Genomic DNA, 25,844 nt, shown 5'->3' on the forward strand with positions numbered 1-25,844 from the left:
TTTCTCATAGATCAAGTCGACGCGATATAAGTTATGTTTCTTTCCATATGGTCCAGAGGATTCAAATAAGTAGCCATACAGCCCTTCGATGCCCTTGGATGAAAGGCCCAGAGGCATAGCTCCTCCATTAATTCGAGTTTGCGGGCTTTTCTAGAACTGGGCCTATATAGTCGAGGGAGTATAGAACCTATGTGTGCAGACAACAATCAATTTGCTTGTATACGGTGATGATTTCGATCCTGTCATTGGCACGTTTCTGTTGTAGGCTAAACTATTGTTGATATGGGCTGATTATTCTACAGTTTTGGTGTTCGAATATTCCTCCCAAACTTCGAATCTACCGAATCATAGGGAAGACTAGTAATTTCATTCCCTCCTAGATGGGATCTGTCAGTTTGGTGCCGACAGCAGAGTGCAGAATATATTGCCAATTTCCTCTCAAGGTACTAGTAGGCCTACTGCTGAGCGCGAGAAAGGAGCACTTCTCACTAGAACCCCGTGTCTCTTGACCGTCATGTGATTTCCTTGTTACATACTCGAGAATACCACTGCCTATAAGGAGATCCACCTGCTTCTCGTCCTCTTGATCCCTACTTCTCATCATACAATGTCTGGTGCTGGACTAGGTTCCTTTAGTGATCCAAGTCCTGGGTGGTCTAGAAAACGCAGCCGGAAGCAAGGCAGCTCGCTCTCTTTAGCTGTCTATTCACGCCGAACTCGAGCAGGCTGTCTTCTTGTTGTTTCGGAATATGGAAGGTAGCTATTTGCGTGATCTTGATATACCTCAAGCTACAGTGCCATATGCTAATGCCAGAGTCAAAAGGTTGTTGATATAGCAACCTATCCGATGTCTGAGTCTACCATAGGTTCATAATGGCGGCTGAGCAACAAAGCATGTGTTGTGCATATTGAGCACACCTCACGGCAATTTAACCAGGTATTATGGTGCTTGAATGCGCCACAAGTCAGCAGTGCTATGTGTATCGCCATAAGTACCCTATGAATTTTCCGAGGAATGTAGAGAGGTGATACAGACCTCAATATCTGGTTAAGTGATGAATGCATAGAGCATATGCGAATCCAGTAAAGAGCGACCAAGTCTGGTTGACTGGATTCCTGAGGCCATCAACAGAAAAGCCGCACTAACCAGTCTGGGACATCTATCCACAGCATAAGGTCGTATTACTCAGCACGCCAGCACAGAAGTCTTATGTAACCGGCTAACCGAAGGGGGTAGCGGCAAGAAGCCCGGTGGGGCGCCACCGCACAAACGCGTGACCTCGAGCGAAACAGCGAAAATTCCACACCCATCGACCTTTGCTCGCAACCCCGACAAACGCCATCGACAGAATCCCTCCTTGTTGTATCTGAAGGTCAGATTTTATCGCCAAGATGGGTAAGGTATGTTAAATCGAGATATTCCTTCCTGCTAAAAATGATGATTTCGATGAAATGATGAAAATAACTAACATACCTCTGATTCCAGGTTCACGGATCGGTAAGCCTCGCCTCCTCGTCCATCGACGGTATCCCAACGCAAGAAGACATCATCCATCTAACCTAACATCACAACATCAATAGCTCGCTCGTGCCGGTAAGGTCAAGAGCGCAACCCCCAAGGTTGAGAAGCAGGAGAAGCCCAAGAGCCCCAAGGGCCGTGCCCGCAAGAGACTCATCTACACTCGCCGTTTCGTCAACGTTACCCTGACCGGTGGCAAGCGCAAGGTATGAATGAACCAACCGACCTGGCAGCAGATTCAAGTTCTCGACACAGCACGAAGGAGTCTGCAATGGAGGTTTACAGTACGGCTTACACATTATCTTTCTACTATCTACAGATGAACGCCAACCCCACCCAGTAAACGTCCAAAAAAAACCTTCGATGAACAACCGCAATACGACGAACGATTCCCCGGGTTTCAAATTGGCGTGATGGGAAATTGAGGGGCTGAGCAAAACCATGTGATGCGTATCTTCATCACAGAAGACGCTTGGAAAGAGGGGGGGAGGAGGCCGCCCCTTCGCTTTCCTCTTTTTCCAAGTTGTCGGGGAGGGGCCCGTTTAGTGATGTTTTTAATCTATTTATCGACTCACCTTTTGGTGTGTGGAAACGGGTTTTCAAATGGAATGACCTTCCAGATGATTGATTCATGTGTTCTTCGAGTTTATCGGATTTTATTGGGATGAATACCATCGCTGTTCAGTCTCTCAAGGCTTCTTTTTTTTCGCCCTTGCTTCTGGCTACGGACGCACGTTGGGCCCGTAGATTGGGGGTATCCTGGGGGTATCCTACAGATGGGTGTGAGTCACAGTGGCGAGGCTGGCAGCCTCGCACTGACGGCTTGGAATGCGCGGGCCGGCAGTCGAAAGGCTGAATCCGAGCGTCCCCTTCGGATTCAGAGGATGTGCAGGATGACGTGAGATAAGCATGTCGCATTCGCATTCCCCTCAGTCAGCTTTGTTGTAATCGTACGAAGGGCAGAATTGCTGCATTGTAGACCGAATAATCTCCTTGTATTCCGTACTACTAGTAACCGCTCAAAAATACACTCACTATCAAGTATCAGAACCACTATGTCTGCCACTGTCATTTATATCCAAGTCATATTTTACCCCTCCAAGGCTACCCCTCTATACGGCAGCTTAACACTTGATATATCCCATCTACGTACTACTACTATACTACTAGTGAATACTCACCCCAACCCGGACCCCATACTCATGTACCCAATTCTTCCTCTTCCCAATCTTCTCGACCTTTTCCGTTCTCTCCTGCAATATATCCTTTAGTACAGCAGTCACCCCCTCATTCCTCCTCACCGTCACCCTTAACAAATCACACCGTTCGTTCTTCTTCACGATATCCTCCCACCCCGTCTCGAACCGGATCCGCCACTGCGCTGCGGTTCCCTCCACCACCCGACCAGCGGGATACACGTCCCCGACGACCACAGCCACTCTACCCAGGTACTGAGCCCACCATACCTCCTGCGCCGTGAGACATCGGCTCAGTTGCTTGTGGTAGACCTGGTCCATGGGGGCGAGGTCCCCGGTCCAGCGCTCACAAAGTACAAGGGCAATGAGGGCTCGCTCGACGTGGGAGAGGCAGTTCGTGGAGGAGAGGAGTCCCGTCGTCGTGCTGTGGAGGGCCGCTGCGGAGCGGGATTCCCGGGGAACTTGGGAGTGGGCGTAGAGGAGGTTAGCTATGGATGCGATTAAGTTTGGGGTGAAGGATGGTGGAGGGTGGATTGAATTGATAGGTGAGGGTGATGTAGGCAATGCTGACTGGAGGAGGTCTCTGATTGCGTCTGCGGATGGGGGTGCGTATGGTGCTGTCGCTGCGAGGAGGGGGTCCTGGGCTCGCACGTCACTGTCTAAGCGGTCGAAGAGAAACCCTTCGCGAACGCCACCCTGACAGAACTGGATGTGTGTGATCTCTGGTAATGCGTCCATGATCACGTTCACGAGAACGGCCACGGCGGGGATCTGTGAGGCGCGGCGTTTCGATACGCCGAAGATCTTCTCGTCTGAGGAGTTGGAGACCACGTCCAGGACTGATACCGTATCGTGGAAGTCTTCTCTCTGGACTCGGAATCCGTTGATAATCGGGATCGGGTACGGGTTGACTTTGCTCTGCTTCATCAGCACGTATCCCCAGCCGCGGAACCCGCCGCCGCAGAGATACAGATCGAATCTGCCACGACTTCGAGCCATCTCTACCAGCGCCTCAGGAACATCCAGCTGACGGTATGCGTCCTGGAAATTCCGCGTCATCTCATTCTTCAACTCCCTCACAGCGTACTTCCCCTGTTTCTGGGCCTCCTCTAATCGTTTCGTCAACGCCGCAGCTCCATACGGGAAACTGAACGAGCCCTTCGGACTCGTCGTAACGGTGCCCTCTGTCTCCATTACCCATGTGATCTGTGTACTTCCGCCCCCTAGGTCCATGGCGATGCCTGCCACGGAGGCAGAGCTGCTCGCAATCCCTAATGCCCCGATTCTGCCTTCATCTTCCTTCGAGAGGAGAGTAACCTCCCATCCGGTGCGGTCTTTGATTCGCGCTCTGAATTCCTCTGAGTTCGCAGCCGTCCGGGTGGCCTCCGTAGCTAGGACGTAGATGTTCTCCTTGGGGACTTGGAAATCGTCGCAGGTGAGTTGGAATTGGATGAGTCGGTCGACGACTTGCTCTGTGATGTGGGGTGGGATTGGGCCCCGCGTGGGGCCGGAGAATTGCGCGTCGTAGAGGGAGATTCCGGCTCGGTCTTGGAAGAAGATGGGCATGATGCGGGCGGCATGGGGGGAGATGTCTGTTACGGAGAAGCGGATGCCATTGCTGCTGACTGTTAGTTAGTTGGTTCGAGGACATCATTATATGGCTGCGTGGTAGGTATAGGAGGAGAGGATAAGTGGTGTGTGGGTTGTATAGTAATACCTGCCCATGTCCACGATGCCGTAGAGGTCGCGGCTTTCGGTAGAAGTGTTCGCCATCTTGGTGATCAGAGATACGTATGTATGGTGTGTATGTAATTGGTAGATAGGTGTATATGCAACTGATGGGTGAGATAGTAGCCTAATCAAGGCATTATTGTGCTGCTGGTGTGGTAAGCGTGCGCCCGGATTAGCGCTTGTCGTTGAGCGATGCACATGATCGATGATAGACGGTTGGCTCACTGAATTTATATAGCAAAAGTAGTACTATCTGCTGCAGCTTCAACTTCAGTACGAGTAGTATGCAGGTGAGTTGTGGTTCAATTCAGTAGGGAAAAGTGAGGTTGGTTGTGGCGTCAATATATTTCCGTGGAGGGGCAACTCTACACCCCTCATTGTTATGATGCTAGTGCAATCCAACCACAGAACACGGTGACACTAGTGCGCAAAGTAAACTAAATTTGAGAGTCAAATGACTCAGTAAAAGCTTCTTGTCATCAGACAAAAACTACAGTTCTATACATCCTATAGAACCTATTCAGACATCTTGACTTGCTAATTGCGGGAAATGATGCATTTCAGCATGGACTCGCAAACTAAGAACCCAATCGGCAACCGCACCATCCAATACCTCACAGACTACAAGCTGATAAGTTCTCTTCGCTGGGAATTCGCTGATACATTTGCCTCATTCTCAAAGTAATCATCATCACTGCGCAGACAATCGTTCCAGGACTTCTTTGCCTTCCTCATCCAAATCTGGATAATTCCTCAAATGATACAATTCCATCCAAAACCATTTCGCACTGTCTTTCAGATCAAGACGCTGTTGTAACAGTCTCTTCCATGCGACATCTTCTGCATTAACACCCCAAGATGCTAGGATGTATTCGTAGCCAAGGGGATAGTATGCTGCATGTTCCCAATCAAGGATGCCAACAAGCTGTCCATCCTTGACCATGATATTTCCTATACTGAGGTCGCCATGTGTGAGAACGTAAGACGCGTATTGAGGAAAGCGCTTCTGTAAGTTGTCCAACGCTTTTTGAGGAAACGATCTTTGGCGGAGGGGGAGGCTAACAGCATCCCAAAGTTCAGCGTCAGAGCGAAAAGGTCCACGAGGTTCGGGGTCGCCAAAGAGCAAAGCCGAAGAGCAGGCCCGTCGATTGACCCTCTCGATACGCGGCGATGTAATGAATTGTAAACGCTTGCACACGCCAGCCACTTGGTCTGCGATGGCAACTCTCTGAAGGTCTGTTAGTGTAGGCCAGACTGTCTCCAGTGTATCTCCATCCATTCTTTCCTGGAGCAGGAAGTAACGGCCATCCTGATCGACCCAGTCATGCAAAAGCTCTGGTGCTGGATTCTGGGAGTAAGAGGCAAGGAGCTTCAGTGCTTTCGCTTCATTCCTCGACCCATCGTAAGGGCGCTCTTTGAGAATCACGTCGGTGCCGATCGACCATACGCCATGGTCATGTGCAGTGTAAAAGAGCTTGAGGTGGCTGTCGTAACAAGATTGCAATTGCTTGTCATGAGTCCATCCACATGCGACGCAGCCTTCATTTGACGCAGCTTGTCCGGCCATGGTGATAAGCAGGGATGTTTTGGGCGATGAAGAGAAGGGATTTGAATTGAGTGTACTAGGCACCGAGCCAGCGGCGAGGAGCTGCTATTTATGTCTCGCGGGGTAAATCGCTGTCCAGTCGTGTGATGTGTCTATGTAGTGTAACCGTGGCTCACTCCGTTCGATGTGGTGATATAACTCAGGCTACTAATCGACCTTTGGGAATATCTATTATTTAGTGACCTATTCGATAATTGCATTTCAACTTGGAAGAGTACAGCTTGCTAGGGCCTGGCTCAACTGTTGGTAGTGATAGGAAGCATACTGCAGTAGCATTCGAGACAAATATCTCACTAGAGGATACTCCCATCATTTTATAGCAGCTGAGCACAATAGCTAAGACATCCAGCACTACCTTCCGTGATCTTGGAAAACTATTATATGTACGGGCAGTGGTAGACAGGAATGCAATCAGGTTCAGCTATATCTATTAGTGTAAGTACCGTACAACATTAAATTCTGGCTTACTTCTGATATAAGTGGCAAGCTTCCTTCACATTGGTCTAAAACCAGGTATATGTTTTATTTGCTCTGCTCAGCATACATCAACACGTCATTCATAAGTCATGGTATCATAACACTGCCATCGCACAGAAACATCCGGAAGTCACAGCACATATCGGAACTCTGCGCCATAGTTCTCCTCTCCCAGAGTAAGATCTCCCTTCGAGGTCGCCTGGGCGGCCCTCTCGGCCGCAGTACCATACTTCTTGTCCAGACGGCGGTTTTCCCAAACAAGCAGGGTCCGTAGAGAAAGTGCTAGGATCACAGTGAAGAACATGAAGGCCGCACAGATCGACTGCCCCCGAATGTAGCGAGGTGCATCACTCGCCGGAAAGACATTGGTTCCCAGGAAAGGTCCGCATTGGCCGATGATGTTCAATATAACAATACCCATACCCCGTCGAGTATCTGAGCCTTGGTTATCTAGATTCGAACGTTAGCCACATGATTAGGACATAGTTGGCGTTGTACATACTTAGGACCCAAGGGAGAATATTGGCGATCGAGGGAAAGACCCCCACGGCTGCCAGAAACACTCCGAAGTAGCGCACACCAACGGAGGTGCAGGTCGCAAGCAGCACATATCCAATCGCACCAACAAGCGACGACAAAGCAATCACCAAGCCTCGCTGCTGAAGCCGATCGGCCAGCCAGGTAGTGGCGATCGTAACGAGGAATGAAGCGAAGAAAGGCGGCGCCGTTAAGCCTTGAGCATTGATCGAGGTGAACCCCATATCTTCCAGAATTGTTGGAAGAAAGACGGGCAGCGAGGAGAAGCTCACATTGCAACTGAAGTACATCAACTATGTCTTATTGTCAGGAAACCACTTGGTTGAGAGAGCCACTGTAACATACCGCAGTGAGCCAGGCCTTCGCATCCTGCATGGTCTCCCATAGTTCCTTCCAATTAATGCCGGTGACACGCTCACTTTCACCGCTGCGTCGGAGCGATCGGGCGCGTGCCACCTCCTTCTCTTCTTCGGTTAAGAAACGGGCGGACGCGGGATGATCAGGCAAGTAGAACCATGCCAAGAAGGCTGCCAGAAGCGATGGGCTGCCTTCAACCAGGAACAACAAACGCCAATTGGCAATCTTTGCATGTCCCGAGGTGATGCCATATGCAAGAGCACCTGCAAATGTATTTGCTAGAGGCGCAGCTGACAAGAACAAACCGCAGCGGAGACCGAGCTCTTGACGACGATAAAAGAAGGAAAGCAGATAGGGTGACCCAGGGCCGAATGCTGCTTCGGACATGCCCAGCAGGAAGCGCAGAGCCATCATTCCACCCCAACTCTGTGCTGCGGCCTGACAGGTCGCAACAATGCCCCTACATCAGTCAGAAATACTGCTCAAGAGACCTAAAGGCTATGGGTCTGTACACACCAACTCATCACTGTGATCGCTGCCCACCTATGAGGGGGTATAATCTTCCACATCAAAGCCAGGAATTCGAACAGAGTATAGGATATGTAAAAAATTGTCAGGAGCCATGTATAGCGATCTCCCGTAAGGTGTAAATCTTCTTCCATCCCCGCGATTTTGGCATTTCTGGCACGATGTTAGGCGACAGGTCACAGCTGGTATGCGAGCGTCTGGAAAACCTACCCAATGTTGCTTCTATCCAGAAGGGAAAGAAGATCTACACGTACACGTCATATTAGATACGCTCCGAGAAAAACCAAGAGTGAAACGAATCAAGGGGAGGATTGAGAGGAAGCCGGATGAGCGATAAACAGAAAGCGGGAAATGAAGGAAGAATTATGAGAGCTTACACAAGAACCCTAGCAGCGTTGGAACCCTCAAGTCCAATTTTCTCAACAAGCGAGCTTCAACTGCGGGATCAATGGTAGTAGTCGCCTGAGGGATTTGAGGCAGCGCTGTGTGAAAGTCCTCATCATGAGCGACTTGTTGTTTCTCTGGATCCGACACCGGAGCCTCAACAATGGCATCGACATGACCCGTAGGGTCACTGGCAGCTTCCCTCTTTCCAAAGAAACCCATGACTCACTGCTATACGCAAAGAAGTACGGATGCAGAAGTCAACTACCGAACAAGGATAGAAAGCAGGAGAGTGAGGGCGCAAGCAAAATATATAGCGTCAGCGCGACGGGGGAGGGGTGACTCGCATGGTCTGTCACCAATAAGACCTGTTCGAATAGGAACCAAACTACGCGAATGTGTTCTGTCCTCTCCACGCCCCGCAGGTGAGGGATAATGACGTTAAGCAGGGGTGGGAGGGAAGAGGGAGAGAACTACTGGATGGATCGGACGAGCCAACTGCCTTTCTAGGGAAGATGCCATCGCTTGCTAAGAGCCGAATGGCACTCCCAAAGCGCATGAAAAAGCCGAAGGGGAGACGCATGGGCTCGGGTCAATGACACACTCGAAGTATCCAATCATGACGAGCGCGGAAAGAAACCATTACTGCGTGGTGGGTGGCGGGTCAAAGCTTGGGTCCAATCCAACGGAGTTTCGCGAAAAGGCTTGGTTGGGAAGGTTTGAAGAAGCAGCGGCTGGATGTTTCGATATGAGTCGTGGGATGACCCTTGCCGACGATACTGCATGGTTCCCTCGCATGGATATAGCGACAGCTTGGTGTTCCAGACACTGTAAGCATGCTGGGTCGATTAGCAAGATGAAGCAGGGTACCAAGTTTCCCTTGACGATGGGGTCAGCTCATTGACTCACTTCACTCCACGTAGATAATCTAATTGACTAGTCTGGGGGGCGGCTAAAAGCATAAGACCCCAACATTGCGGGGATTGCACGCTTTGGGGAAGGATTTAATTGTGGGCTTCTCCGACGATCTTTTGCCAGCCGGATCTAGTCCCAATCGGGAGCTATTGCAGCCTGGTGATTCAGGCAGATAATATGCACGCTGGGTCTCTCCCGTCGCCCGCAGGGCCCATGTCGGGAATCGGCCAGGAACCTCAAATTTCCGCGTCGCGTTGGCCTTCGCTGCTTCTCCGTCTAACAGACTGCGCTCGATTGTTGCCTGTTGGCCATCTTCATCACCGGATGCGCTTCGAATTCTTCATCCGTTAAACATCCTGCGTGCTAGGCGACAACCTTGATACCCATCTTCCCTAGTCCTTTCACGGCCTCAACTCACCATGGACGATCCAGCGAGCCGTGTTCCCGCGCAGTTGGTAGGTCATTCAGCTGAGACGTGCTGCTGCATGGGTAGAATCTCCATTTGCTAACCGGTGACACCTTTGAGTCGCTTAGCTGCCGCATATGCATCTGGTGTCGCGGCACCGTTATCCCCTTATGCATATGATGCCCACCGACACCGTTGTCGAATATCTCCTCTCCGCGCCCAAGATCGTTCGGGAGGCGCAACCGATGCATTGGACGTTCCTCGATGGTCCGCAGGACGGCACTGTCATGCTCACCTGGCAGCCATTGACCCAGCTGGGCACCAACTTTGCTAGCGACGGTTATGTCTGGGCCGACGTCGAACAAGCGTTCACCTTCGAAGCTCGCGGCTACGTATGCGCATCTTGACCCTCTTCCTCTCCTACGTTGACGCGCTCATGGCTGACACGAACTGTTCCAGCTGGTGGAGATGTGGCTGCACCGCAGTGGTTATCACCCGCCTAACGAGACCCTGGCTATCCACTGCCGCAGACGTTACCGACTTCTGCCGTCGAAGGTTCCCAACCCCAATGTCCCTCCGCCTGACCCTTCCTTGTGGATTGTTCACTACTCGAGAGGACCCCCCACCGACCACATCCCCGCGAACCGGATCCCTGTCATGCCTCCTATCCAGAACATGCTAGCTCAACGTCGGTTCCTTCAGAGCCAAGGCCAACTTGCGCGCAAGGACTTCATGTTACACGATCGCAACAACTGGCCGGCCATCAATTTCCCTCCGCAGATGGCTCCGCAAGGCTTCCCTCAAGTCCCGGGCGCATACCCAAGTGCCATGGTCGGACGCCAGCAGTTCTACCCTCCGCCTGGCCCCGGTGTACCGCCTCCGGCCGCTGCCACACCGGCCAAGGCCGCGCGCGGGCATCGTGCTTCATCTGCTGCAGTCAACGCTGCCACAGCCGACTTCGCCCTTGAGGATGAGGACGTTTCGACTGGGGATGCTATGGACCTACTTACTCCGCGCGAGATTAGCAAGATGAGATATCAGCAACACCACGAGTGGATGGAGGAAATCTTCGCCTCGCCGTACGCTATCAATCAGATCACTCCGGTCTCATTGGGCCTGGGCCGGAAAGGAGAGCTGGAGTCGTTGACGGCGGGATTCTTCGACGCACCCGTTGGACCTGCCAATGGAGAGACGAAGGATGCCAACACCGCAACTCAAGCAGCAGAAAAGATGGAGCCTGCTAAGGCGGAAGAATTTGCTGACCGTGTTGCCAAGAAGGTCGCTGACATGACAGCTGAGATTGAGAAGTTGAAGAAGCGCCATGCGCGTCGTATGGAGAAGTTTAACCGCACGTCGCTGTTGAAAGACGCAGAACTTCGGCTCCGAGAAGCCGCAACCGACCCCGCAGAGACCGGCACAGAGACATGGAGACTGGAAGGCCGTATCGTCCTGCCTTCGGAAGAGGATGACTCACAGGCTCCTCATGTCGAGAATCCCGCCAAGTACAAGGTTGACGACATTGTACGGGAGGTGGAGAAATCGTGGCAACGGCAGATCGTTCCGGAGCCCAAGATCTCCTGCGTGCAGAAAGGTGGTCTGCTGGAAAAGATCGAGCCCGAGCAAAAACCCGAACCCCAAGCGGAAGCCGATATTGATATGGAAAACACCGACAGCCATTTCCTTGACCAGCTGGGTTCGCCGTCTGCCTCTGGGGCCGTTCCCGCTTCATCCACCACCCAAGAGCCAGCAGCACCGACAGCCGCGCCCGCCGTCCCTCCCACAACCAGCGTACCCTCGGGAGGTGTATCCGTGCCACCGCAGCCACAGCCAACTGTGGACACTACGCAGCAGGGCGCATCTCTTGATATCGACATGGATATGGGCGATGGACAGGCGACGAACACGGCCGCCGGGGAAACGGGCGACTGGGTGATGGTCAACGACGAGAAGAAGGACCAGCCGGCTGGCGGTGATAGCTCCCTACCGGGCATCAGCACCCCGGGCAGTGGCATTCAAGGTCTGACACCCGGAAACGGAGGGAGTGCTGGGGACTCTGCACTCGACGGGGCCAACTTCGATTTCACGAATATGGATAGCGCAGGCGATGCGCTCGCAGCATACACCGAGCAGAACGAAGGCTTGGACCTTCCGGACCTGGAGAACTCGGCGTTTGGCGACGCATTCCACGCATCGGATAATGAGAACACCCATCACCACGATGCGGACGATATGGCTTAGGACTGCTGATCGCTGGATTTCGGGATTCCTTGGGGTGGGGGACACGGTGTTTGTGGTGCTCTTGTAACCAATAATTGGCGCTGGGTTTGCTTTGCTTGAGCCCCTTCCGTGTAGAGAGGGGTGGTGAATTGAGATTGCTACATTAGCTGTTCAGCAGCATCCGTTTAATCCTTGTACATTGAGTAGGTGGAGGTGTCCGATCTCGGAGCTGACAGCAGTAACCATCTGCACATTAAAGGTGGATTTGTGCCTTGGCTAGGTTGTAGCTTAGGCAAAGGTTTGTAACGACTTATGTATGGCCGATGGAGAAATCACCAGACCAACTAAGCAACATCATATACAATGTTTCAACCCAATTTTCTCCCACTCCCACACAACCACCTCCATCCCCGTCTTTTTGTGTCTGTCTCTGTATCCATCTCCAAACATCGCTGCACCCATGACAGACATTCATATCGACACTAGCTTTATCACAGATATGATGAACCCACCCGGTACCCAATAACCCCCCTATGCTCATAACATCCACCTGGGTGACGCTATCACCGGGCCCGACCATCCGCATGACAGGTTACCCCGGTCAAGTGATTCCCGCATGGCTATCAATATGAATATAGGAACATGCGTACCCCCTCTTCTTTTGATCTTTATTTATGTTTTCGAGCGGTTTTAATTCCTGTTGCCCACGAGATTGATACCTATATAAATCCTACATTCCTGCAGGAACCAGACTGATCATAGTTCGGAATCAATATCTATATCATCTATAGTGTGCATTCATTCACCTCATATCTGCCCACAACTTCTCTCACCTAAACTCACATCCATATTACCAAAACGAAGGAAGAGAAAGAGAGGCATAGAGAAAGATGTGCCTCCCCTCCCTCTCCGACTCCCTCTCCCTCCCAAAAATCCTAAACCTCGACTCCTCCTCCCGAAGCTCCTCCCCCGAACCACCACCACGATTCCATGATCGCCATCACCACCATAGCCACCACCATCACTTCCGAGGACGAAGAAGATCCAGCAGCGCATGCAGTACCTGCAGTGACACCTCCACCTCAACCTCCACTACCACATCCATCTCCATCCGTCCCCCACCGCGAAGCTACCACCCCCCACAGCCGTCGCACAAGCCTCCACCTCCACCTCCTTCACGAGAACGAGAGCGAGAGCGAGATTCCTACAGAACAAGACGGTATAAGTACCGAGATATCGAGGAGACCTTCATACCGCTTCCGCCTGCAAGGCCCGTGAGGATTGTGAGGCCATGGCCGCGGCCGAGACTGCCCCCGCCGCCTCCGCCGGTGGTGATTGATGTGAGGGAGAGGGAAAGAGAGAGGGAGTATTGTCGGTTGCCGAATGTGGAGGCAGAGGAGGTGGAGTGTGTGGGGGTTTTTGAGCCTGAGGAGGAGCAGGAGAGGGTGGAGGAATGGGTTGTTATGAGGGAGAGAGGTGGGTGGAGGAGGAGACCTGCTAGGGAACGGGGGAGGTGGAAGGAGGTAGTAGAGGAAGATGAGGTGGATAAGGAAGTGGATGAGGTGGAGGAGGATAGTAGGAGGAAGGTGAGAGTTGAGTGTATTCGGGCTACTAGGTAGAGTGGTTTACGGTGTCATTGGTATTTAAGAACCTTGAGTATATAGATTTGTTTTGGTCTGCTTGCTGTTTGGGTGTATATGAGGTGAACTGTTTCTGGATTGTCCTGTTTATTTTATCTTACTTGGCTGCCTCTTGAGGCAGTTCTGTCGCTTTACAACAGGAATACCTCGGTATACTTCGTGTCTATAGAGTTCAAGATAAGCAAGTAACTTCCTCATCCCATGGAACCAACGCGATGCATCATGGCTGGGCTGTACTGCAACCGGCCGATGACCTCAATGTCCATCCGTGTCTCCCGCATGACGTCACGCTCTCTGTCGAGCATCTCAGAGGGTTTTGTTCAAGTGCAATGATTAATCTTAAATCATTGATCAATGCCATTTATCTCCCGTGCCCCACAAAGTCATTCAATAAATGTCCCGATCGTGGGTGGATTGGTATAGTTACTGCAACTAATTGTCGATCATCGGATAGGGATCTACCACCCGTCCGTCCCCAGACTGAAATATCATTCGAGGAAGGCGCAATCCTTGCTCAAACATTATTAGCTTCGTTATACTTGCATTTGATCATTTTGTGTTCCATCGGATTGTGACTTTTTCACCGTGGATATCCTAGTTAGTTCGCAGCCATGTATACTACTCCCGTCTCTCCAGAGACATATTGTGCATACTAACCCAACTCAATAGGAACCGCAACCTCTCCCACCGAAGGAGAAGCTCATTGACTTCTCGTCCCCGGTTCCGCTTCTCCACGCTGCGCGGCTTTCAGCAGCCCGAGCTGAGCAAGAAGCTGAACCAGGTCATCAAGAACGAAAATGCTGCCATCGGCGCCCATGAGAAGGCCAGTCGCGAGCGCGTGTCTATTGCATCCCAGCTGTCCGAATGGGGTGAATGGACTGAAGACGATGCTGTTGCCGATATTACCGACAAATTTGCTGTCCTGATGGCTGAGATCGGCGAGCAGGAGGATACCTTTGCTCAATATCTCGAGGAATACCGCGTCGTGCTGAAGCAGATCCGCGACACGGAGAACTCGGTCCAGCCCTCCCGCGACCAGCGGGCCAAGATCGCAGATGAGATCCAGAGACTCAAGTGGAAGGAGCCACATAGCCATAAGATCGATACGCTGGAACAGGAGTTGGTTAGAGCGGAGGCTCAAAGTCTCGTTGCCGAGGCGCAGTTAACTAATGTGGTAAGTATTGAATATACGTGCGGCATACAATATCGCAGAAGCTAAACCCTAGAGTGTAGACCAGGTCGAAGCTCAAGGAGGCATTAGACATTCACACTGCTGCGGTCATTGAACGGAACGAGAAACAGATTTTGCTTGCTCGCCATGCGCGTCGCGTGCTGGAACAGTTGGACGATACCCCAGTTGTCCCGGGTGACTCCCCACACGAATACGATCGCACATCTACTACGAGACAAATCCTTGAGGAGGCTGAGAACGATCTCCGTTCTTGGGAGAGCACCACCGTGCCCATCCAGAGTGCGGCGGGAGAGCTCCCGGACAGTACCCTTCTGCCAGCTGCCGCTCGTAGAGCTACCAATGGTCGCGCATCATATGCAGCTGACACAGCAGTCTCAGAATCTGTGCGGGACGTCAATGGTTCTGCAGAAGCTTCGTACGCTAATGGCGCCGGTCCTGAGCGATATACGAGTGGCACTGGTGTGGAGCAGTATGCCAATGGTACTGGCCAGGAGAGATACGTCAACGGCACTGGTCAGGAACGCTATGTCAATGGCAACGCCCCGGAGCGACAAGTCAATGGAGCTGGCCGGGAGCAGTATACTAATGGTACCACCACAGGGGCCTATGCTGATGGAGGCGATGCGCGATATGTCGAGGGAGTCGCGCCTGAAGAGCATGTAGATCGAAGTGCCACAGAAGAATACGCTGGCCGTTCCCAGGAACAGAGCGCCACCGGTGTTACTGAAGAGCAATATAGCAGTCGTGCTCAAGAGCCGGTGGCCGCCAGTGCTGGCGAGGAGCGATACCCCGGTCGTCCTCAAGGGCAGGTCTTCACCAGCGCTGCTGATGAGCGGTATGCCACCGGTGGCACAGAAGGGCCGTCAGTCCCCGCTGTTGAGGAGCAGGTCACTCCTGCTGCTGCACAAGATCTATACTCCAGCCAGACAGGCCGAGATCAAGTGGCGGATGGTTCAGTCCCGGAAGAAACTCTGAAGACACAGGAAGAAGAGGAAGTGCCACGAGCACCAGATCCACGAATCTCATACGCCTCCCGAGGCTCCGAAGCTCCACAAATAATCAGCCCAGTCCCGGTGCAGGCTCATCCTGTGGCAGTACCCATCTGAGCGGAGGACTGAAGGTAGTGCCGTTGGTTTCTAGCTTCCTTGTTATTTGTAATTGTAGTTCTAGTACGTACAGTATCTGGTTTATGTGTATAGCCGCTCTGAGACTGGGAATCCTGCACTAAGATGGTGAGCAGAGTGGCTGTTATTGTAACTAACTGAGTAATTATGAGAAATATGAAGTTATCTGCAGAGTCACGTATAATAACTACAGTAATTCGTCGGTGGAGGGCGTCTCACGTGACCCAGGCGGCCAGCGTGACGCGGACGCCGGCTTGGGAGCTCCAAAGCATCATCTCAGAGCTCCGAGCTGCACCCGCCATCGCCATCTCCCTCTTCCATCTTCCCTCTCGCACCCAACGTTATCCCCCAGAATATATCTACCCGTTATTTCGTCGAATTCAGTAACACACCTTGCACAACATGGATAAATTGGTCGCCCAATACACCCGCCCGCCGCATCAGAATGAGTTCTACTCAGAGCAAGAGCAGCGGGACCTCACAGAGAGCCTTCCTCCGCTCTCTTTGAAGTTCAACCTGCCTCCTGTTGACAACGTGAGATATACACCTTGTGAAATTGCCTATCGAGGGATCAGGCGCTGGGAAAGTTACAGCTGGCTAGAAACCGGGCTGAACACCGGACCGACCCTCCTACATGCCTCTTACCAATCGCAGAAACAGTGACTGACATCCTTCTGAATCCCCAGTCCAGAGCCTTCCTCCGTGCTATGACAGATGACCACTCGAATCCTAGCTGCCCTATCAAACTTGCCCACGGAACGACGACACTCGCCTTCCGATTCCAGGGCGGAATTGTATGCCGTCATCAATGCTTCCGCCCCGTCTCGCACTGACCATCGTTCTCCTAGATCGTCGCTACGGATTCGAGAGCTACTGCTGGAAACTGGATTGCGAGTCAGACAGTCAAGAAGGTCATCCCCGTTTCGCGGTTGAGCCGCGGGGAGGACAAGCCGTCAAATGAACCCACTCCCGGACTGTTGGGTACCATGGCCGGAGGTGCAGCGGTATGTGCTAATCTGTGTGGAGCAATTCATGCTCTATAGCTAGAGTTGTGGGCTGGACAAATAACTTATGATTGGTTATAGGACTGCCAATACTGGTTGAGATACCTGAGCCAGCAATGCACACTTCACGGCAAGTTCCATCATCCACTATTTCAAAGACCTCCATTAACCCCGAAACAGAGATCCGTCACAAGCGCCGTATCACTGTCGCCGCTGCCTCGAAGATTCTCGCCAACCTGACATATGCGTACAAGGGTATGGGTCTGAGCATGGGAACGATGTTAGCAGGAGTACGTGAACCCTTCCTAGAAACAATTATACAACGATACCCAATTTAACCCACGATAATAGATGACGCCCCAAGAAGGACCTGCTCTCTACTACATCGACTCAGACGGCACCCGACTCCCCGGAAACCTGTTCTGTGTCGGATCCGGTCAGACCTTCGCATACGGCGTGCTTGACGCCAACTACCACTTTGATTTGACCGAGGAGGAGGCCCTCGAGCTTGGCCGCAGAAGTATCCTGGCTGCCATGCACCGTGACGCGTACTCTGGTGGTTACATCAACCTGTACCATGTCAAGGAAGAGGGATGGGTGCACCACGGCTTCAGCGACATGAACCCGATATTCTGGAACACGAAGCTGGAGAAGGGCGAGTTCTCGAATGTCACGTCGGAGTTGTAAGCGCGGGGAAGTGCTGATGGGCTTCTGTATGGTGGATATGATACTCTTATTTTAGGCTAAAGATATTTATTATGTGATGTTCCTTTATATAGTAATCATAAGAGTAGTCTTCCAACCATGCCGTATGCACATTAGAGCAATCCAACAGAGCAACAAGGCAACCCCCACTATTCATAAGAGAACCGATCTATCCCAATACTAAGAACCATTGAAATGAAAATAGTTATAGGAGGAAAATAGATACATAATGCATACATAACATACATACATCCCCAAAAAGCAACTTTAGGCAAAAAGCAATGCTGAAAATGCGCCCCCATTCTAACTGACTGAACAACAAAACAAAGAATTTGCTTTTTTGTAGATCATCATCGTTCCCCCTCCTCCTATCTCTCCACAGATATGATGAGTATATATGCAACCTAATTATCCACCCAGAACTTCATCCGGATACCCATAGCAGCCAACTCAACATCCAAGTACCTCAGCACACCGGGCACGGCAACAACAGTAACATTATCACCACCCACATAGCGACGACCATCACCATCCTCCCAGACATCCGCGCGGGAGTCCTCGAAGACAGCTTCGCGAGCACAGCGGCGACAGCGCACGATACTCGGCGCTCCGCTGATGGCATTCGCGCCGGAATGCTGGTTCGATGCGGCCTTGGCGGCCGCAATACGGGCCTTGTTCGACCCAGCTGAAGAGACAGCCACCTGGGTGGAGAGGAAGGAGCCGCAGTCGCGACAGATCCAGGAGCGGGTGGCATCGGAGCAGTTCATGAGACGGTCTTGGAGGATGTGGGCGGCACCGTGGGCGATGAGGGAATCGCGCTCCATCTCTCCGACACGGATACCTCCTCCCTTGGCACGACCCTTGACGGGTTGACCGGTCAGTTGGTTGACCGGACCGGTGGTACGCACTTGGAACTTGTCGTTCACCATGTGACGGAGACGTTGGTAGTGGACCACGCCGATGAAGATGTCCGCGGCGAATTCCTTGCCGGTTATACCGCTGTACAGGGGCTCGTTGCCGAAGTAGTTGTATCCGGCTTTGCGGAGTTGGTGGCCGAAGTAGTCGGCTGCGGTGTTTTCTTCGGAGAACTGGAAGGGCGTGGAGTCTTGGGGATGGCCGTGGAGGGCGCCTGCTTTACCGGCCATGGATTCGATCATTTGGGCGATGGTCATTCCTGGTGGAAGTTTAGTTTTGGGTTCAGTGAGATAGGTTTGAGGAAGGGGGAAGGGGGCTTACGAGAGGGGAAAGCGTGAGGATTGATGATCAGATCGGGCTGAATACCACTCTCGGAGAAGGGCATGTCCACGGCGGGCCAGAGCTGAGAGCAGACACCCTTTTGACCGTGACGAGACGAGAATTTGTCACCAATGATGGGCTTACGGGGAATGCGGTACTTGACGCTGAGAGCCTGGCCGGGCTCAACGCCGGATTCCGCTCCCAGGATGCGCACGCTGTCGATGTATCCTTCTTCGGCGTCCTTGTACTTGACGAAGTGGGTGATTCCGTCCACGTTGACATAGGAGTCAGAGGCGGCGTCGTAGCGCACTGTGTGCCAGGCGGCGACGAGACTGCCCTCCTTCACGCGGGCACCGATGTGCGGGAGACCGTCTTCATCCAGAGTGGCACGCCAGTCGGCACGAATCTCGCCTCCGGGGGCGAAACCGAAGAGCTTGGTAACCTCGCGTCTGGACTTGCCGCGGCGGGAGTCTTTCTCGTCGAGGGAGTGGACCTTGGTCTTGTAGATCGTACCGTAACCGAAGCCACGCTCGTGGGAGGATTTGTTGATGATCATAGCGTCGTCCATGTCGTAACCGGTGTAGGAGATAATAGCCACAACGGCGTTGGTTCCGTTGGGGAAGTTGTCCAGACCGTACGCGTTGTAGAGAGGCGGCCGCACAATGGGCGTCTGACCCGTCTGCAGTCGGTAGAGCTTGTTGTCTGTACGGTATTGGATGGCAGTGCCTGGCGTACCCATCGTTTGCTTGCTCATCTGGCACTGGTACATGTTACGAGGCGACTGGTTCTGGTCGGAGAAAGGCGTCATGTTGGCGACGATAGAGAGGATGTTGGTAGGGGTGAACTCGATGTGCGTCGACACGCCGGAGATGAGATCCTGGGGCAAGCATGCAATTTCCATAAAGGGCTGCTCAAAGGGACCAACGTAGTCCAGCTTGTCAAGTCCAAGGTGCTTGACGGGTCGGTACATTCTGGCAGCCTGAGAGAACATGTAGATACCGGGGTATTGACCACCATTGGTGTTGGGAACATAACCTATTTCCAGTTCGCGCGGGATCTTGTCAGAGCCCATCACCTTCCAGCGTCGCAAAGTGTTCGCGATCGCGGAAGCCTGCTTTGGTGAACAGTAACCGATGATTCTGCCATCAAGCTGGACGGTAACGCTTTCGGTTACGGACACGGACGAGTCGGAGCGCACACCAAGCTGAATCAGCGCTTTGGGGATATGAGTGGTGTCCACGTCGCTGGTTGCAATCAAGCACTTGTGGGCAAGGTGGTTAAGCAGACCACAGGGCGCACCATCAGGAGTGTGCACTGGACAGAAGAAACCCCAACTCTCGGGAAGCAGCTTACGGACGGTTGTCGTCTTCAGCTGGGCGAAGAAACTACCTCTGTGAATCATGCGGAAGTGACTGATGAAACGGTAGAAGTTGATCTTTTCCGCCATAACGGTGTAACCGGAAGGTTGTTGCAGATCGAGACCAGTAGGACTGACGAGGTTACCCGTGGACAGGAAATACTCCAGAGCACCACCGAGATTCTCGTTCGAGCGCTTGACGACCTTGGCCAGGAAATCCCTTTCGAAGGCTGGATCGGTAAACTTGGCTCCGGCATTGCGGTTGGACCAATCCCTAAGGATGGGCTGGAAAGACCTCACCCATTCCTCGAGTCTTTCTTTCAAGATCATTCCGTAAAGGAATCCACCAAGCAGGATCTCCTGGTTGGAAACAGCATCCGGGTTGTCAGGAGCGCAGTCGCCAGCAACCAGAGCATAGAGCTTGCGGATCATGAACAGAAGCATCTTGAACTTGTCATAGTCCTGGTTCTCCGTGACGTTCTGGTTTCCAAGGTGAGGCAGAACGACCTTGCGGAGGAACTCCGTACCAGCATCCTCATCGGACATGTCAGCTGGCACACCGAGGACGGGCCTGAACTTCTCTCCAAGGTAGGCCCGGCAAGCGGCGCGACTGTGTGTGTTGTATGCCTTGTAAACCCGCAAGAGCAGCTCGACACGGTCAGTGACGAAGGTGTTCTTGATTCCCTCGGAAGAAGCGCTGCCAACGATGCCCTCGAAGATTTCGCGGTCGTTCGTCTCCACCAGGGCCTTGAGGATCATCATCACCGGGACGAGATACTCGGCCTTACGCCACGAGAAACGGAAAGTCAGGTTACCGTCGGTAAGGTAGTGCAGAACGTTGGTCTGCGACGTCTGATCCGGCCGCACCGATCGTATTTGAACACCATACTTGGTATATGTGTGTCCACGGCGAACGAAGGAACCACGGATAATCGCCATGGGGTAGTTGCGCTTTCCAACGACCAACATTCGAATGAGCTTCTCATTTCCGTTGACAATGAAGTAACCACCCAATTCCTCCGATTCTTCCTTGTGCTCGACAAGCTCATGAGGCGTGGCCTTTTCCAGATGGCAGCGGTTGGTCTGAGAAATCACGCAATGTTAGACAGAAATTTTCCTCCAGATTGGTTCCAATTGCTAGTGTGATCGCACTCACCCTCAACATGATGGGAACCTGACCCAATTCTCTGACAGACTCCATCCAGTCGCCATTGTTGACCCGCCATTCGATTCTGGCGCGGAGCTTTCCACGGTACGTCGCATGGCGTTCTCTGCATTCCGAAGGGTAGATGTTGCGGTTGCGCGTGGTGAACTTGTTCGACGCAGGCAGGGCCGGCTTCTCGAGGAAAACCTCGCTGACACGGACATGAAGCTTATTCCGCTTGGGGGCCTTGCGCCCCTCTGCTTGCCGCGCCTTCTTCTGTTCGGGAGTCTCGGCTTCGCCGTCGATAAAGGTCTTGGTGCCAATATCCTTCAAGGCGGCCTCTAGCGTCTTGGGGCCGTCGAAGAGCGCATTGAAAGAATCGACGTGCGGCCGGATGGCAGCCGCCAAGGCTGGGTATGCGGTCTGGTCCTTGGGAGGATTGCGGAAAAGCTTCTCCCGTCTCAGGACATCGTAATTGACCGACCAGTTCGTGTCTGTCGCCGCGGGGGCCATGGTGAATTATCTGAAGTTGTCTTGGCCGGGGGGTCGAATGAGGCGAGGAAAAAGTTCGATTGAACTTCGGTATCCGTACAAGCCGAAGCACCAGTGGTGAATCTAGGTGCTAAGGAGCGGGATCAAATGCTCATTCCCTCCTGATTTGAGGAATCGCGAGAGCGACGAGGAAGGGGAGAGGGATGCGACTCGCACAGAGAGCCGGAGTGCTGGTCTGGAAAGCAACGAACCTCGTCGTCGCTCGACGGGGAAATTTTTCGAGGTGGAACCGGCGGACAGATATCATCACGTGGTGATAGTGTCGCTTTTGCCTGAGGCATACTTATCCGTTTGTAAAATCAAAGTCGATTACATAATTTGTTGCATACGTCACGGGACAGACGCACGGGACAGGGAAGAACCGCCTTAGGCAACAAGGCAATCCCGGAATGCGTCAGTTCCAGCTTAGGTAACTCAATTAATTTCCCAGGAATGTAACTCATCTATTGCGGAGAAAACACTATCGTCTCTCCAGTGTCGATACGTAGTTCCCTTTTTTTTTTCATGATTATTCCGGACTACTATCTTATTTGACCGCGCATTTACTGTTCTGGTGAGGAAGATAATTAATATCATTGGTGATAAGGCGGGTCGACAGGGAGGCGGATAATTGGAGATACTACGAACTAGTCCAGTAGTATCAATCCGCCGGCGACAGATTACTTGGGCTAAGCCGCGACTATTGGCTGCCATTTGAAAGCGCAGCTGTTAATAATATCATCATTGCTCATCGGAGACGGTCCTCCATTTCCCGGTTTGTCGATAATTAATGACTTCCTCGTGCAACTGAGAGCCACCGGTTCCCACTCCAGTGAGCAACTAACCGTGACTAGTTGGTCCTTTGAACCTCTTGACTGACTAGTCAAGGGGGGAAATATACGAGCGATTGACACGGCCTGGGCATTGACTACTCCCAAGCAGCTAACTAGTTAGTCAGTTAGTTAGTTACCAATGCTGAGTCCGAACACAGACAACCCAAGCCAGACAAAACTGACAGGGACCGGCAGGACTAGGCGCTCCCCTCCAGCGCGCGGCGGCGCAAAAGCGAACGGTCATGCGTGCCCATAGATCGGACCAGCTCTAGTTTCACCGCAAAGCAAAGAGGCATCAGAAGAAGAAAATATTCGCTCTTGCGGCCATCAGTAGTACTAGGGAACCAACCGACCCTGGGGAAATTGCCGCCTTCTTTTTCGCGCCGCTTCGACCTCACCCTCACCTTCTTTTCCTGCTCAGCTGCTCGGACGTGGGAAACTTGCTACGACCGCCGCCTCTTTTTTTCTCGAATCCACCCGCCCATTATTTCCCAGCACACCGGTTACTACTACTACTACTACTACCTCCTACGATTTTCCTCTCGCATCTTTTCCAAATCTAACACCCACATCATCCTCTGCTTTTCCCTGCCCGGGAAAGAGAAGGCGCTGTTGCTCTCCTCTTTCAGCAACCCACTCCACCCCCACTTACCCTTACAAAAATTCCTCTGCCCAGGAAGTCGATATATTTCTCCCACCCCGTCGTCGATCGCCCACCAGCCGAGACAAGCAGCGCCCTTTCGACCTGCTTCTCAACGACCACAAGTCAAGCCCTTCCCCCTACTTAAACTGACCCGTCACCCTCGTTGCTCTGATCGCGCATACGACACAAAGCGCAAACCCTTTCGTTAATCACCATGGCGGGTATCTTTCGCACGATCTATGACTGGCTCTTGAGGATGTTCTGGTAAGTGGGCCGCCGTCCCAATAAGTAATCGCTTTTTCTCCGGGAATGGTTCCCCCCCTCTTCGGCCCGTCCCCGCAGATAAGGAATCAATCGATTTGCTAAGTGCTTTTATGATATATTCTGCACCCGCAGGGCGACGGAGATGGATGTCACCATGATTGGTCTCCAGAATGCAGGAAAGTCTTCGTTGTTGCGCGTGCTTGCGGTATGTCTTTCCCCCCCCCCCGGCGACTGTTGTCGGTTCTCGGCGCTAATCCCGCAGAATAGGGCGGCGAGTTCACTGTAGAGTAAGTCTCCATCGTGTAGGGCCGAGCCTGACTGCGCGACACTGGATCATCTGGCTAAGAACCATCAAAGTTCGATTCCCACGATCGGGTTCAACACGAAACGAGTCCAAAAGGGACATGTGACTCTCAAATGGTTGGTACCCCAGAGTTGAGCTTCGAGACTCCTGTGCGCGATATATCTAATGTCCATCCAGCTGGGATCTAGGTGGACAGCCACGGTTTCGACCGATGTGGGAGCGTTACTGTCGGGGAGTGAATGCGATCGTGTAAGTTTCCCTTGCCGGGTCTAGGACAGGAACCCGTACCCTGGCAGCGCTAACCACCCAACCAGATATATTGTGGATGCGGCAGATCGGGCAGCCTTACCGGTGGCCAAAGAGGAGTTGCACGAGCTGATGAACAAAGAGACGCTCAACGGGATCCCGCTGTTGGTTCTCGGGAATAAGTCCGACCTTCCGGACAAGCTGTCAGTCGACGATTTGATCCACGAGATGGACCTGAAATCCATTACGCATCGCGAAGTGAGCTGCTATGGAATCAGCGCGAAAGAGGAGACAAACCTCGACGCTGTTCTGCATTGGTTAATTGCTCGAGCCAGTCGATGAACGGACGTGATGACGACGACATCCCCTGAGAAGCGTGCCGGGAGTGATTCTTCATGCTTCTTCATCCTCTTCCTCTTCCTCTTCCTTTTCTCCTTCTCTTCTTTCTTTGATCACATCCACGAGATGGAATTCTTGTAGACTGCAAAAACGATGCGGCTCGCAGCCCCGATGTAATGATGTGAACGACGTGAACCAGACACACACATTGAGCTTCAGCGTAACATTTGTCCGATCTTCAGCAACTCACCCCTGTCATGGAGTCACTTGGTTTTGGTTTCAAGCAATGATGTCAGTTTCAATGTATTTTCGTGTATTTTATGTTCCTCAGGCAGTCCTTCATAGTTGGAAAACCCTGAACCGCGTGGGTTGCGGGCATGAGAGAAGAAGACGAAATAAGAACTGCATGGTCAGTATGTCGACTGAATTCTGGAATTGATACTCGCACAAGAGAAACGAGAGGGTGAGAAAGAGAGATAGAGAGAGCAAGTTGGGAGGAAATCAATCAATGCCCAACGGGCACATGATCACCATTAGCCAGTAGGTGAATGAACCACCCGGAAGAAAAGAGAAAAAGACAGACAGACACAAAGACGCGGCAAACGTATATTTATTAGAAAGATTCAAGCAAAATGACAGGGCCAAACAGTAAAAAGAAAAATAGTTTCTAAGCAGGATCATGGCCAACAGGGCCACACAGACCAACTGATGCGTTGGCAATGCAGATGCGCAAGACGGGAACTAATCAAGCCTCACCAGCAAATCATTCCCACTCCCCGCCAAACAAATCTTGTGTACGGTTGTACCCCCCTCTCTCAGTGTCCTTCCTGCGGAGCACTTGCGAGAAGGTTTATGGCTGGGCTGGGATCATATCCATGATTTGATTTCTGATTTTCCCTTTTTTTTAATTGCTTTGTTTCCTTCCGAGATATGTAGTGGAGTGGTTTGATTATTGGGTTGTGCTTGACTTGATGGGTTAGTTAGTTATATGCTGGTTAAGTACGGAGTAGTTTGTGATGCTGCTTACGGAGTACTCGTTCGTACTCGGTGGATTTTGTGACTAGGTGATGAACAATGGAGGGTAACTGGAAGTGGAGGTAAGTGACTATGCATGTCTACTCTTGAGCATACTCTGTATGAAGTAAGTAGCTGTGCAGCTACGCAAGGATTGACTTTCGAGTCAGGGACTTGCTTTGCAGAGAGGCGTGGCTAAGTGTCTATCTATCTATCTATCTACCTACTTCACGAAGTTATCTAGTCTACGTGTAAATATGCAATCGAGTCCCTATTTATACGCTATTGAGATGGAACTGCTCTCATTCCTAGCTAGCTTCGCTCCAATTGTTCGATCTGAATGACCGACGTATTAGCAAGGCATCCTATATCTATCTGCCTATCTAGCATACACT

At 52.1% G+C, this 25,844-nt stretch overlaps 7 protein-coding genes across 7 annotated transcripts; 5 read left to right on the forward strand and 2 right to left on the reverse strand.

Moving 5' to 3' along the window:
* Nucleotides 1-1,392: 1,392 nt before the first annotated feature.
* Nucleotides 1,393-1,862, forward strand: ASPBRDRAFT_190870 (40S ribosomal protein eS30; the record flags this gene model as incomplete). Its single annotated transcript, XM_067620300.1, has 4 exons — nucleotides 1,393-1,401; nucleotides 1,487-1,498; nucleotides 1,582-1,725; nucleotides 1,839-1,862. 4 exons carry the CDS (start codon nucleotides 1,393-1,395, stop codon nucleotides 1,860-1,862), a joined length of 189 nt encoding a protein of 62 aa, XP_067484822.1.
* An 823-nt stretch (nucleotides 1,863-2,685) lies between these two features.
* Nucleotides 2,686-8,557, reverse strand: ASPBRDRAFT_115104 (putative MFS transporter; the record flags this gene model as incomplete). The annotated part of the gene is made up of 7 exons (XM_067616870.1): nucleotides 2,686-4,333; nucleotides 6,664-6,979; nucleotides 7,032-7,359; nucleotides 7,412-7,883; nucleotides 7,940-8,104; nucleotides 8,162-8,195; nucleotides 8,329-8,557. The coding sequence occupies 7 exons, from the start codon at nucleotides 8,555-8,557 to the stop codon at nucleotides 2,686-2,688; spliced, it is 3,192 nt and encodes a 1,063-aa protein (XP_067484823.1).
* Nucleotides 8,558-9,669: 1,112 nt separating this feature from the next.
* ASPBRDRAFT_113545 (uncharacterized protein) lies at nucleotides 9,670-11,894 on the forward strand (the record flags this gene model as incomplete). Its single annotated transcript, XM_067616749.1, has 4 exons — nucleotides 9,670-9,705; nucleotides 9,785-10,048; nucleotides 10,116-11,426; nucleotides 11,508-11,894. 4 exons carry the CDS (start codon nucleotides 9,670-9,672, stop codon nucleotides 11,892-11,894), a joined length of 1,998 nt encoding a protein of 665 aa, XP_067484824.1.
* An 869-nt stretch (nucleotides 11,895-12,763) lies between these two features.
* Nucleotides 12,764-15,811, forward strand: ASPBRDRAFT_25232 (Eisosome component PIL1/LSP1 family protein; the record flags this gene model as incomplete). The annotated part of the gene is made up of 4 exons (XM_067622151.1): nucleotides 12,764-13,459; nucleotides 13,654-14,084; nucleotides 14,183-14,687; nucleotides 14,747-15,811. 4 exons carry the CDS (start codon nucleotides 12,764-12,766, stop codon nucleotides 15,809-15,811), a joined length of 2,697 nt encoding a protein of 898 aa, XP_067484825.1.
* A 420-nt stretch (nucleotides 15,812-16,231) lies between these two features.
* pre2 (proteasome core particle subunit beta 5) lies at nucleotides 16,232-17,520 on the forward strand (the record flags this gene model as incomplete). Its single annotated transcript, XM_067626540.1, has 6 exons — nucleotides 16,232-16,363; nucleotides 16,516-16,623; nucleotides 16,678-16,833; nucleotides 16,915-16,963; nucleotides 17,014-17,123; nucleotides 17,185-17,520. The coding sequence occupies 6 exons, from the start codon at nucleotides 16,232-16,234 to the stop codon at nucleotides 17,518-17,520; spliced, it is 891 nt and encodes a 296-aa protein (XP_067484826.1).
* Nucleotides 17,521-17,942: 422 nt separating this feature from the next.
* Nucleotides 17,943-21,788, reverse strand: ASPBRDRAFT_50443 (DNA-directed RNA polymerase I core subunit RPA135; the record flags this gene model as incomplete). The annotated part of the gene is made up of 3 exons (XM_067626541.1): nucleotides 17,943-18,712; nucleotides 18,775-21,214; nucleotides 21,288-21,788. 3 exons carry the CDS (start codon nucleotides 21,786-21,788, stop codon nucleotides 17,943-17,945), a joined length of 3,711 nt encoding a protein of 1,236 aa, XP_067484827.1.
* A 1,708-nt stretch (nucleotides 21,789-23,496) lies between these two features.
* Nucleotides 23,497-24,438, forward strand: ASPBRDRAFT_50444 (ADP-ribosylation factor-like protein; the record flags this gene model as incomplete). Its single annotated transcript, XM_067626542.1, has 6 exons — nucleotides 23,497-23,546; nucleotides 23,679-23,751; nucleotides 23,814-23,833; nucleotides 23,904-23,966; nucleotides 24,028-24,099; nucleotides 24,165-24,438. 6 exons carry the CDS (start codon nucleotides 23,497-23,499, stop codon nucleotides 24,436-24,438), a joined length of 552 nt encoding a protein of 183 aa, XP_067484828.1.
* Nucleotides 24,439-25,844: the final 1,406 nt, after the last annotated feature.

The sequence above is a fragment of the Aspergillus brasiliensis genome (genome assembly GCF_001889945.1).
Source record: "Aspergillus brasiliensis CBS 101740 unplaced genomic scaffold ASPBRscaffold_1, whole genome shotgun sequence".
Taxonomy (NCBI): domain Eukaryota; kingdom Fungi; phylum Ascomycota; class Eurotiomycetes; order Eurotiales; family Aspergillaceae; genus Aspergillus; species Aspergillus brasiliensis.